Genomic DNA, 11750 nt, shown 5'->3' on the forward strand with positions numbered 1-11750 from the left:
ATGGACAGATCACTCTGGCCCCAACTTCCCTTTTTAAGATAAGATCTCTGAGAACAGCAAGCCAGTCCTGTTTCCCTTCTGTTGCTGTAGCTTACCCTGATTTCATATACAGGAAGGACCCCTGGCTCACAGTGTCAGACTTGAGTCAGTGCTACCCCAGGTTCCTCAGGAGCAGAAATGATGTCCATTCTGATGTTATCTTTCTGGAAAAGGGTACCTTCTTGAAACTGCCTAGTTCCATTAGTCCAGCTGACTCTAAAAAACAGGACTCTGGCTTTGGTGTGGTTCTTGTTTTTGTTGGCTGATGGCTTCACCGTGTTGCTTTACAGAAATCCTATCACTCCGGCCCCCCAGTAAGTAGGTAGGGCCTCTTGTCATCAGCATCTTCCTTCCCATGCCTTTGTGTCCCTGTGGGCTTGCAGCTTTGTCTCATATGTTGTGTGGGCGTTTCTCATCTTGTGGTTGATCTGCTTGGTGCAGGCTGTGATAACGCCATTATCATCTGGAATGTGGGGACAGGGGAAGCCCTCATCAATTTGGACGACATGCATTCAGACATGATTTACAATGTGAGCTGGAACCGCAACGGCAGCCTCATCTGCACAGCGTCCAAAGACAAGAAAGTGAGAGTCATTGATCCCAGGAAACAGGAGATCGTTGCGGTGAGTGTTCTTAGTACAGCCTTGGTAGCCAATCAGTGATCTAGACTCTACTTGGAGGACCTGCACGCTTAAGCCATGGTGTCCTTGTGTGCAGGGAGGTGACTGCCTCAGTCTCTCTTCTCTCCAGTCATTTTCAGCCTTGGCTCAGCTCTGTCCCTTCATGGTGGCTTTAGACTGAATCTCACTGTATAGTCCTTACTAGCCTGGAACTCACAAATATGTTAGCCTCTGCCTTCCGAGTATTGGTACAGCAGGGGCACTTAACAGCTCATGATATCCCTAGAAGTTTTCAGGTCTTGATGAGCCCGAACGAACTATGACCTGTCTGGGAATCTCACTGGTGCTCTGTAGTTGATGTCCATCCCAATCCCAGAACAGTATCCAGGTGCCCTGCAGACCTGCAGCAGGTCCTGCCATCATCTTAGTGCCCAGGATCTGCTACCCAGTAGGGCTTCAACGAAGTCGCACATCCTGCCTGAAGAGGTATATGTCGGGCCTGCAGCTGCAGATGGGAAGTCCAAGAACAGCTCACCTTAGCTGTGCTCTGAGGCCAGCTGAGATGTAGTGACTCACAGCCCTGTCTAGTGCTGGACAGTAGTCGTGGTGAGTGCTTACCCACCACCACAGGGTCTTTCCAGGCCCTGTGCTTGTCCACCCAGTATCTTCAAGGGTGGCTGCTGAGCTGCTCTCATTAACCAGACAGGGCTAGGAGCAGCCTTCCTTATGCTCTTTGATGTTGGAGAAACTAGTGGCTGCCCCAGCCTGTAGGTTACCCTCTTGAGAAATGTGTATGGCAGAGCCCTTGGATGTGTGTTTGATGGCTGTAGTGTGTGGGCTGGGACAGCAACAGAATGTGTAGGAATGGAGCTCCTCCCTCAGTCTGTCCTAGGCTCTGCTTGCTGACTTTGACCATATTACTAGGTGTCACTTCTCATGACGGGGAGGCAGTAGTTAACCGTGACCTTAAGGTCTTGCCCAGGGAACATGGAATGGCCCACTGCGTGTGTGAAATGAGACTGGCTCCCAATATGGGCTTCACACTCAACCTACCCATCCTGTCTAAATGTCTAAAATCTGCATCTGCTCCCTTCCTTCCTAGGAGAAGGAAAAAGCACACGAAGGAGCCAGGCCCATGCGTGCCATCTTCCTGGCCGACGGCAACGTCTTCACTACTGGCTTTAGCCGCATGAGTGAGCGGCAGTTGGCACTCTGGAACCCGGTAGGCCCCTTCCCAGTTTTCCCTTGTTCTGAGCAGGGCTTTGGGGCTGACAGGGTCTTAGGGTCTCAGTGTGGGGATTTTTTGTGGGGGTGCGGATTGTTTTTTGTTTGTTTTGTTTTTTGTTTTGTTTTTATTGAGACAGGGTTTCACTGTGTGTGACCCTGACTGATCTGGAACTAGTTCTGTAGACCAGGCTGGTCTTGAACTCAGAGTTCTCTGCCTCCCAAGTGCTAGGATTAAAGGGGTGCACTGCTACTTCTTAGCCTCAGTGTGATTTTTAAGATCCTGCTGCTTTAATTTAGCAGAAGGTTCTCATGCTCAATGGAGCACGGTAAATGCACTTTCGAGATGCACTCGTGGAGCTCCCGAGGCCCAGCACCTGCTAGCTCTGGGAATGAGTTCTGTGTCTGCACACAGTCCACTTAGGAGTGTCCACAGGGCGGTGCTCCTGCCGCCTGCTGGGCTGGGCTGTTTCTTTTTAACTTTTTTCAGTATGTGTATTCTATACAGCAAGTGCTGGCTGGAGAGATGGCTCGGGGCAAGAGCATTTGCAGATTGCTAATGTCCTCTCTGGCTTCAGCAGGCAACTGCACTCATGCATAGCCATTGGAAGCAGGGATTGCCACATGGCCCTGGGTGACCTGGAACTTGCTGTGTAGGCCAGATTGGCCTTTTAAAACAAAAAAATCTTTTTTTTTTTTTTTTTTTGGTTTTTCAAGACAGAGTTTCTCCTGGTTGTCCTGGAACTCACTCTGTAGACCAGGTTGGCCTTGAACTCATAAAGATCCACCTCTGCCTTCCAAGTGCTGGGATTAAAGGCGTGCACCCCTTACATGCGGCCAAAAATCTTTATTAAAAAGTAAAACAGCTGCAAAGCAGAAAGGCTTTTTTTGTCTGTGTTGTGGAGCCATGCTGATGTTTGCCCATGTACAATACAGTCAACATAGTTGTCAGTGAGTTTGGTCCCTGGTGTTTGCATGTATAAGGATATGCCCATGTTGTTTAGAATCTAGATTCTGCTGGGAAAATGGATTATATTAAAGAATGTATAATAAGGTTATGAGAATTTGTCTTCTAACACGTGCCTACATGTGTGTATTAAATACGTCCCTATGCATGTGTATATTAAATATGTGTCTGTACATGTCTGTATGTTGTTTATGGACTCATTTTCAGAAAAACATGCAGGAACCGATCGCTCTTCATGAGATGGACACTAGCAATGGGGTGCTGCTGCCTTTCTACGACCCAGACACCAGTATCATTTACTTGTGTGGAAAGGTAAACAGGAACCCTATGTCTGATATGACATCAACCCTAGAAGAGACAGGGTTAAATGTTTTTAAACTGACGTGTGTGTGTAGTTGGGAGCTACTTGTTTATTCCTGGCTGCTGACATGAAATAATCACACAGAAACTATATTATTTGCAATACTGTTTGGCCAATAGCTTAAGCATATTGCTACCTAGCACTTATATCTTGAAATAACCCATTTCTATTAATCTGTGTATCACCACGTGGCTGTAGCTTACTGGCAAAGTTCCAGAGCATCTGTCCCTGGTGGCAGCTACATGGCTTCTTCCCTGACTCTGCCTACTCTCTCTATATATATCTTTTCCAGCCTGGCTATCTTTTGTTAAGCCATTGGCCCAAAGCAGCTTCTTTATTCATTAACCAATGGTATACACAGAGGAATCCCACATTACCTCCCCTTTTCTGTCTAAATAAAAAGGAAGGTTTTAACTTTAACATAGTAAAAGTAAATATAACAGAACAGGTATCAAGCAAGGATTACAGTCACAATATTTATATCTACTTTATCTTTTGTCATAACTAAGAAAAATTATAAATATAACTATCTATTCTTCAACTCCATCAAAGACTCCAGAAAGATATAATATTACCTAAGTAAACGGGAAGTGCATTGTAAGCAAGTTCCAAAACTCTAGAATTGACAGAGACATCTTGCTGCCTGGACAGTTACCCAGAGCTCTTCTGTATCGTTGGGGCATTCATCTTCAGTCCACAGGCCCGTAGTATGTAGCAGACTTTTCCATGACATAGGAAATTTCAAAGACAGTTCCGCCTATATTGGCAGTTTTTTAGTCGCTTTCTCCTGTGTCCTGCAGAATGTCTGGCAGACTTTTTCATGAAGCAGGAACCCTGAAGGACCTTTACACAAGTTCAGCAGTCATTTTTCTGTGAGTCCTGCATGTCCAGTTCATATAGCATAATATCAAGCAGTCCAGGCAAGAGTAGTTTCTTGCCCAAATAGCTAATAAACTCCATAAGGAGCTCTTCGATGCCCATTTTCCTCTTGAAGTAATTGCTGCTGCCAGGAGCAGATGTGTCTTATTGTCATGATGAGTCCTAAATTCTTAAAACATTTTAAATGCCATATTCTGAAGGTCTCTGAAAGATTTGAAGAATACCTATCTAATATATCTAGAAAACCTAACATGACCATAAGCTTGACTATTATAGATGATTAACTATTAACCTATATTTCTTAATTATACATTACACTTTTAAATGAACTGCACACACAGTACTTTAATCAAGAGCAGAAATATCCATATAACAAAATTGGTCTAAAATTTTTATCAGTAGACCAAGATCTGTACCAATGCAAAGTATTGATCTCTATATCATATTCCCCTTTAAATGTAAACAAACGTGTATAAACCATCTTTTAGGGAATTGGGGCATAGTTCTCTACAAACTTCTTGCTTTTTCTTGGGCAAAGTATTTTCTTTTCAGAGGTTCACAGAGACCTTTGGGGGAGGGGTTCTTGGTCCATCAAACCACATTATCCTGGAAGGAATCCATAGGTTCTCATCTTCTGTGGAAACAAAAGCAGAACCTCTTTTCCATAGCAGCAAATCCTTGAAGTCAAGATACCTTTACAATATGTATGTTGGTTTAGCTTAGCAGCCCGAACAATGAAATACCTCTCTGTACTTAGCTCCTTCACAGTCAAAAAATTCAAAGAAAACACAATAATATACATAATCCAGACTCTCAGTGAATTTTCCATTTTTACATGGATGCAGAACTCAGACATCTGGGCCATTCCTCCTATCAGAGATTTCTCAGGGGTCTTCCTTGGTCAAACCTGATTTTTCTTAATGCAGAATGAATCCACAGTGCCTCATTTCCTGTGGAAACCAAAGCAAAACCTCTTCTCCAAAGTAACATATCTTTGTACTTAAATTTTAAAGTCAGAGCATTTTTAAAGTATATATATTGGATTAATCCAACAGCATCTATAATCAAATATCTTTTAGCAGCTTTTGTTCCTTCCTCAGTCATCAGACAATTTTTTTAATTAATTTATTTATTATGTATACAGTATTCTCAGTATTCTGTCTGCATGCATGCCTGCAGGCCAGAAGAGGGCACCAGATCTCATTACAGGTTGTGAGCCACCATGTGGTTGCTGGGAATTGAACTCAGGACCCTTGGGAGAGCAGGCAGTGCTCTTAATCACTGAGCTATCTCTCCAGCCCCTTATCAGACAATTTATAGACAACACAATAACATACAGTATCCAGACTCTCTCTGTATTTTTCATCTTTATGTGGCTTTATTTTAACCTCTATTTCTTTTATTTTTAATTTTTGGCTTTTTGAGACAGAGTTTCTCTGTGTATCTTTGGCTGTCCTAGAATTCCCTCTGTAGACCAGGTTGGCCTTGAACTCACAGAGATTCACCTGCCTCTGCCTCACAAGTGTTGGGATTAAAGGTGTGTGCCACAACACTCAATGACTCTCTTTTCTTTTAAGGACTTTACCTTTTTTTTTTCTCCCAAGCCTACATATATTTTTAAATATACAGTAAACCATTTAGAGGTTTTCTTCATCTTTCTATATTTACTGTATATCTCTTTTTCTGACCACATGAGTCTTTAATTTGCTAAGCAGTATGGCTAGGATTAAAGCCCTGGCTTTGACAGCTGGATCTAGCCCATTTTTTCTTAGCTTTTTTCTGAGAGTCTAGCCTCATGGCAGAGGTACTGGCCGGAGCCATGTTTATTGGGTTTCAAGGTCCCTGTCACCACCAATATGCAGTCAGCTTTTCATCAACACCATTTAAGTGGTTTTGTGGCAGGACCTCTTAAAAGAGCTGCAAGGTTTTACAGTCAGGAAGCTTCTCTAGTAAGCAGAGGCTACCTGAGAAAGTGCTGCTATCAAGAAGCAGTGCTTAATTCTATTCTTTTCTATCTAGAATAACTTCCCAAGCTCTCTCAGGCTTTTAAGTGGATTTGGTTAGCCCCACGTTGTGTTGGACCCTAGAGTCCAATCACCGAGGAGGAGTCGCCCCCAAGAGACCATCTCTCACACCACAGCTAATATAAAAGCATGAGGATTTTTATTAATTCTGTCGTGACAGGGTCTTCCAGCAGTCGGGAGGCTAGAAAGACCCCAAATGGCTGGTACAGGCTATTTTTAAAGGAAAAGCCACAGAAGGAAGGGATTGTCTGGGGGTTGTTCTTTAACTATTATGATTGGCTTATTCAAAAGGGCTATTACCAATAATTGGCTGGAGAGTGGTTGTGAGATCAGATGAGGTAAAGGAAAACATCTGAGGGTCACTTTGCCCCTTTCCCAGGGCCTAAGTCAAAACATCAGTAACTGAGTCAACACCTAACAGTTATCTTGCCCCTATTCAATAACTGAGTTCTATTTGGAGAACATTCACAAGGACTCAGGGAGACGATGGAAAGTTCCCAACATTTTAGTACATGTGGGGGCAATTGTTAGGTCCTTGGTTCCCTGGGGGGACGTGGGGAGCATTACTGCTGAGACTGAGAGGGCTCAGAATTGTCAGAAATGACTTCAGAATTGTCTTAAGGTTCTACAGTTGGCACGCCATTCTGTTGACTGAGGTCTTTCTTTCCTGTCTGGTTCCAGCAGTAGTTAAGTCGCAAAGAAATCACACAGAGGTCTACATTAAATATAAAGTGATTAGCCTAGTAGCTCAGGCTTCTTATTAACTCTTATAACTTATATTAGCTCATAATACTTGTTTGTGTTAGCCATGTGACTTGGTACCTTTTTTGGCGAGGCAGTCACATCTTGCTTGCAGACTGACGAATTAACCCATTTCTATTAATCTGTATTTCGCCACATAGCTGTGGCTTACTGGCAAGGTTCTGGTGCATATGTCTTTGGCAGCAGCTACATAGCTTCTCTCTGATTCCACCTACTCTCTCTCTATGTCTTTTCCAGCCTTGCTATATTCTTTTAAGCCATTGGCCGAAAGCAGCTTCTTTATTCATTAACCCATGGTATACAAAGGGGAGTCCCACAGTGTGTGTGTACGTGTGTATGTGTGTACGTGTGTACACATGCATGCATGTCCTCTTTCAGACCAGGTTGCAGTCATCGGGCACACTGACATAACTATCATTTATTCTTAGCCTAGTGAACACCTGCCTCAAGCAGCTTACCAAAAAATAGCTGACCACTATAAACAAGATGACCGTGGGGTTTTACACACTGCGAGGAGAGCCTTTGATGCTATCCAGGTTTCTTTTAGAGAGACTCCATTGTTCCCCTGGCCAGGGAGTGAATGCACAGACAGGTGGTTGTGCTCTCAGCCGCCTCCTCTGCTTGCTTGACTTTGAAGTTGGTGCTTGGGGCAGTTGTGTGGACCAGTAACATTTTTGCCCTGACCCTGACCTGTTTTCTGGGCCCAGAATAGAGGCAGAGGAGCCTTCTAAAGAATGTGTTACAAAATTCTAAGTAGGAAGGACTTATCTTGGTGGGGAAACAACTGTTTTATATTTCAGGCAAATGTTTTTGGAAAAAGCAGTAGTCAGCTACTGAAGTTAGATTCCCTTGAATTCTGGGGTGGTAAGGGGTTTTACCCTGTTAAACAAAACATTTCTTGTCTCTGTTTTTTGTAGGGTGACAGTAGTATCCGCTATTTTGAAATCACGGATGAATCCCCGTATGTCCACTACCTCAACACATTCAGCAGCAAGGAACCTCAACGAGGGATGGGCTACATGTCTAAGCGGGGACTTGATGTCAACAAATGTGAGATTGCTAGGTAAAGAATTGAACCCAAAGTGTCCAGTGTTCATGACAGAACAGACCAACTAGGCTACCTTGGGTGTATTTGGAGCTGATTGTAGCATGTGACCTTGTGACTTGCAATGGAGCAAAGCAGTTATACCACTCGGTCCCGTGTTTCACATGCTCACTTCCTTCATTCTGAGTAGTAGTGTTCCCTGATGGGCAAGTGGGTAAGATGAAGTGCCTTCATCTCCCACGTGCTATGGTTCCAGACCTACACCATCATGTTTGGCTTCTTTTTTCTTTTTTAAAAGTTACAGTACGGTGGGTGGTGGTGGTTCACACTTTTTTTTTTAAATATCTATTCATTTATTTATTATGTATACAATATTCTGTCTGTGTGTGTCTGCAGACCAGAAGAGGGCGCCAGACCTCATTACAGATGGTTGTGAGCCACCATGTGGTTGCCGGGAATTGAACTCATGACCTTTGGAAGAGCAGACAATGCTCTTAACCACTGAGCCATCTCTCCAGCCCCCGGTGGTTCACACTTTTAATCCCAGCATTTAGGACGCAGAATCAGGTAGATCTCTGAATTTGAGGCCAACCGGGTCTACAGAGCAAGTTCCAGGGTGGCCAGAGCTACACAGAGAAACCCTGCCTTTAAAAAAAAAAAGTAGATGGTGCAGTTGGTAAAACTCTGGCCTTTTGAGTGTAAATTAAATGTAGGTCCCCAGGACCTATGTTAATGCACTATGTTGCACACCTGTAATCCCAGTGATAATGAGATGGAAGGTGGAGGAAACAGATCCCCAGAAGCTCTAGAGTCAGTGTTCCAGGCCTCAAATGAAAGGAGGAAGGCAGGGCCGGCAGAATTTCTTAGTGGGTAAAGACACTGGCCACATGGACCTGATAGCCAGAGTGTGAGCCTTAGAACCCTGTAAAAGTGGAAGAAGGGAACTGACTCCATAGTTGTCCTCTGACCTGCACATGTATGCTGTGGCATGTACACCTATATACTAACACACACAGAAATAATAATTATAAAAACTATAAGAAAGTGGAAAAGAACCTGCAGACCAGCGCCAGCAGTTGTCTCCTGAGCACCACACATGTGCCATGTGTGCAGAAACACAAGACACACACATGAAAACCCAAAGAGAAAAATGCTGTTTATGTGTCGCATGCTCAGTGCCTCATGTCTGGGAACACTGTGAGTCCCCGTGGCGTGGCACTACATCTTTCACAGACCTCTCACACTCGCCGTCTCCAGCTGCAGGGATGACCTCAGTCTGTTCCCCCCTCTGTAAAGGGAGCACAAAGCCATGCGGAGGTTTGGAACAGCGGATGAGGTAGTCAGTGACGTGTGTTCACATCTCACCGACGCTTCGGAAAGTAGTCTTGAGCTGCCACTTTGTTTTTATTTCTCTTCTGAAGGTTCTTCAAGCTTCATGAGAGAAAGTGTGAACCTATCATCATGACTGTCCCCAGGAAGGTAAGTGTCCAAGTGTTTGCCTCTGTGTGTGTCTGTATGCCATCTGCACGCCTGCCTGCTGCTCAAGGAGTTCAGAAGGTAGTGTCAGCTCCCCTGGAACATGGGTGCTGGCAGTCAGACCTAGGTCCTCTGCAAGAACAGCAAATGCTATAAGCCCTGAGCCACCCTTCATGACCATAAAGCGTTTCTTTACAACTCTCGGGTCACACTCTAGCCTGGAAGCAGGAGTTGATACAGTAGCCATGGAGGAGCACTGCTTGCTGGTTTGCTCTCATGACTTGCTCAGTCTGCTTTATTACAGCACTCAGGACCACCTGCCCAATGGTGGCTCCATTTACAGTGAATTGTGCCCCCCCCCCATTAATCATCAATCAAGGAAATGCACTATAGGCTTGTCCACAAGGCAGTCTATGGCATTTTCTCAGTTGAGGTTCCCTCTTTCAAAATGACATAAAACTAGCCAGTCTACCATCTCTCCAGCTCCACGTACCCAGTTTTTAAGTAACTTATATTTAAAAAAACAAAAACTCAGATCAGTGTGATGGCACATGCTTGTAATCCTGCTATCCAAATTATAGGCAAATAAGTAAAGAGTGGGAACATACAGCTTGAGGTAGAACACTTGCCCTGCATACATGCGCACAGGACTTAGTTTTCAGCACTACAGAAAGATGAACAGCTCAGGAAAGCCCCAGCCTTTCTCGCTTCTCAAATGTTGCCCAAATACCTTTTGTAGTCTGACCTCTTCCAAGATGACCTATACCCTGACACAGCGGGGCCGGAAGCTGCCCTGGAAGCAGAGGAGTGGTTTGAGGGGAAGAATGCAGACCCGATCCTCATCTCCTTGAAGCATGGGTACATTCCAGGCAAGAACAGGGATCTCAAGGTGGTCAAGAAGAACATTCTGGACAGCAAGCCAGCTGCAAATAAGAAGAGTGATCTCATCAGTGCTCCCAAGAAGACCACAGACACAACCAGTGTGGTAAGGAGTGTGTAGTTGGGGCTGGACTTGGTGTGTCCTCTGGAAAGTTCCCTGGTGCAGACCAGTGTCCAGTGACAAGGTGACTGTGGTTTCTTGGCTAGCTAGCACTGCCTTTGTATTGCCTACTGTGCTGTCTGAGAGTGGACAGGATCCCTGCAGGGTTTTCTTCATCCCTTTCTCCAGTAAAGCATCATGGGGTTCAGGGTTGCAGGAGCCAAGTGAGTGTTCCAAGAGAAGGACATGGTACCCGTGGGTACTGCATAGTGCTGTAGTGACTCTGGGGTAGCAATATGGACGACCTTGGCTAGAGCCATAGGGTTTAGGGGCAGCCCAGCCTACCACCAGAGGGCACTGCCATCACAGGAAAGGATAGGTATCTGTCCAGGAACGGGGAGGAGCAAAGGAAACCACGTGGACCAGAGTGCCTGAAGAAGCTAGTTCTTTGGGCCTTGACCAAGAAGTTGGCATCTGGACTTGGTGCCCTAAGGTTTCCACTGAATAAGCTCAAGTAAGAGAAAATAGGGCTTCCTCAGAAGACCTAGCGGCGGGAAGCCCTCTATGGCTGAAGGAGTCTCCCAGAACAAATGGGGGCTGCTGCTAACAACCAGAGGCGTGAGTGGGCTGTAGGGCTTTGCCCAGCTAGATGTGCAGGTGAGGATTGGGAGTCTCACTGAGCACTGCATTTTCCTTGTGAACTCCTCTGTCTCAGGAGTGTCACGTGTCTCGGAAAGACCTGGTGTCCTAGCTGTTCCCAGAGTAGGAATGTTGAGCTAAGTTTCCCCGTTCTGCCCTGTTAGACTTCATTAATGTTGTTGGTCACCTTTTTCTGTTTGTTTTCTTAGCAAAACGAAGCCAAATTGGATGAGATTTTAAAAGAGATCAAATCCATAAAAGACACAATCTGCAATCAAGACGAGCGCATTTCGAAGTTAGAGCAGCAGCTGGCAAAGATGGCGGTCTGAGGCCCGCCCACCTCCACAGTTGGCAGCTGCTCATTGGTGTGCTCCGAGGGAGGGCAGAAAGGGAAGCACTGCCATTTGGAGACATTCCATTTCAAATCTGTCAGCCAGCGATAGGCCACATTCCAATAAGAACTCAATTCCTCTCCCAAATTTGCAAAAAAAAAAAAAAAAAAATGAAAGCTGAGCTTTTTATCAGGAAGCTTTTTGGTGTTTGACAGGCCCAGTGACATTGAACTTTACTACATTTAAATGCCAGATATTCTGAATTTTAGAAAGCCCACCCGACCCAGTGTCCTGCCCACACACCTTTTGAGTGGGGCCAACACCACCTTTGCTCTGTGTATTTCTCCTTTTTTAATGTTGCCAAAACCAAAAGTAGCTTTTGTCTTTGTACTTTGCTACTTTA

The 11750-nt window shown here is 44.9% G+C and overlaps 1 protein-coding gene across 2 annotated transcripts in view; it reads left to right on the forward strand.

Moving 5' to 3' along the window:
- Positions 1–11523, forward strand: part of Coro1c (coronin 1C) — a 74868-nt gene extending 63345 nt beyond the window's left edge. For both annotated transcript variants that reach the window (XM_075983112.1, XM_075983121.1), the window contains exons 5-11: positions 481–662; positions 1762–1881; positions 3058–3162; positions 7794–7939; positions 9343–9400; positions 10137–10382; positions 11225–11523. In XM_075983112.1, the coding sequence (XP_075839227.1) occupies positions 481–662; positions 1762–1881; positions 3058–3162; positions 7794–7939; positions 9343–9400; positions 10137–10382; positions 11225–11344 (977 nt within the window). In that variant the 3' untranslated portion in view covers positions 11345–11523. The remainder of the gene's footprint in view (positions 1–480; positions 663–1761; positions 1882–3057; positions 3163–7793; positions 7940–9342; positions 9401–10136; positions 10383–11224) is intronic.
- The last annotated feature ends 227 nt before the right edge of the window (positions 11524–11750 follow it).

This window comes from Microtus pennsylvanicus, chromosome 1 (assembly GCF_037038515.1).
Source record: "Microtus pennsylvanicus isolate mMicPen1 chromosome 1, mMicPen1.hap1, whole genome shotgun sequence".
In the NCBI taxonomy this organism is placed as follows: domain Eukaryota; kingdom Metazoa; phylum Chordata; class Mammalia; order Rodentia; family Cricetidae; genus Microtus; species Microtus pennsylvanicus.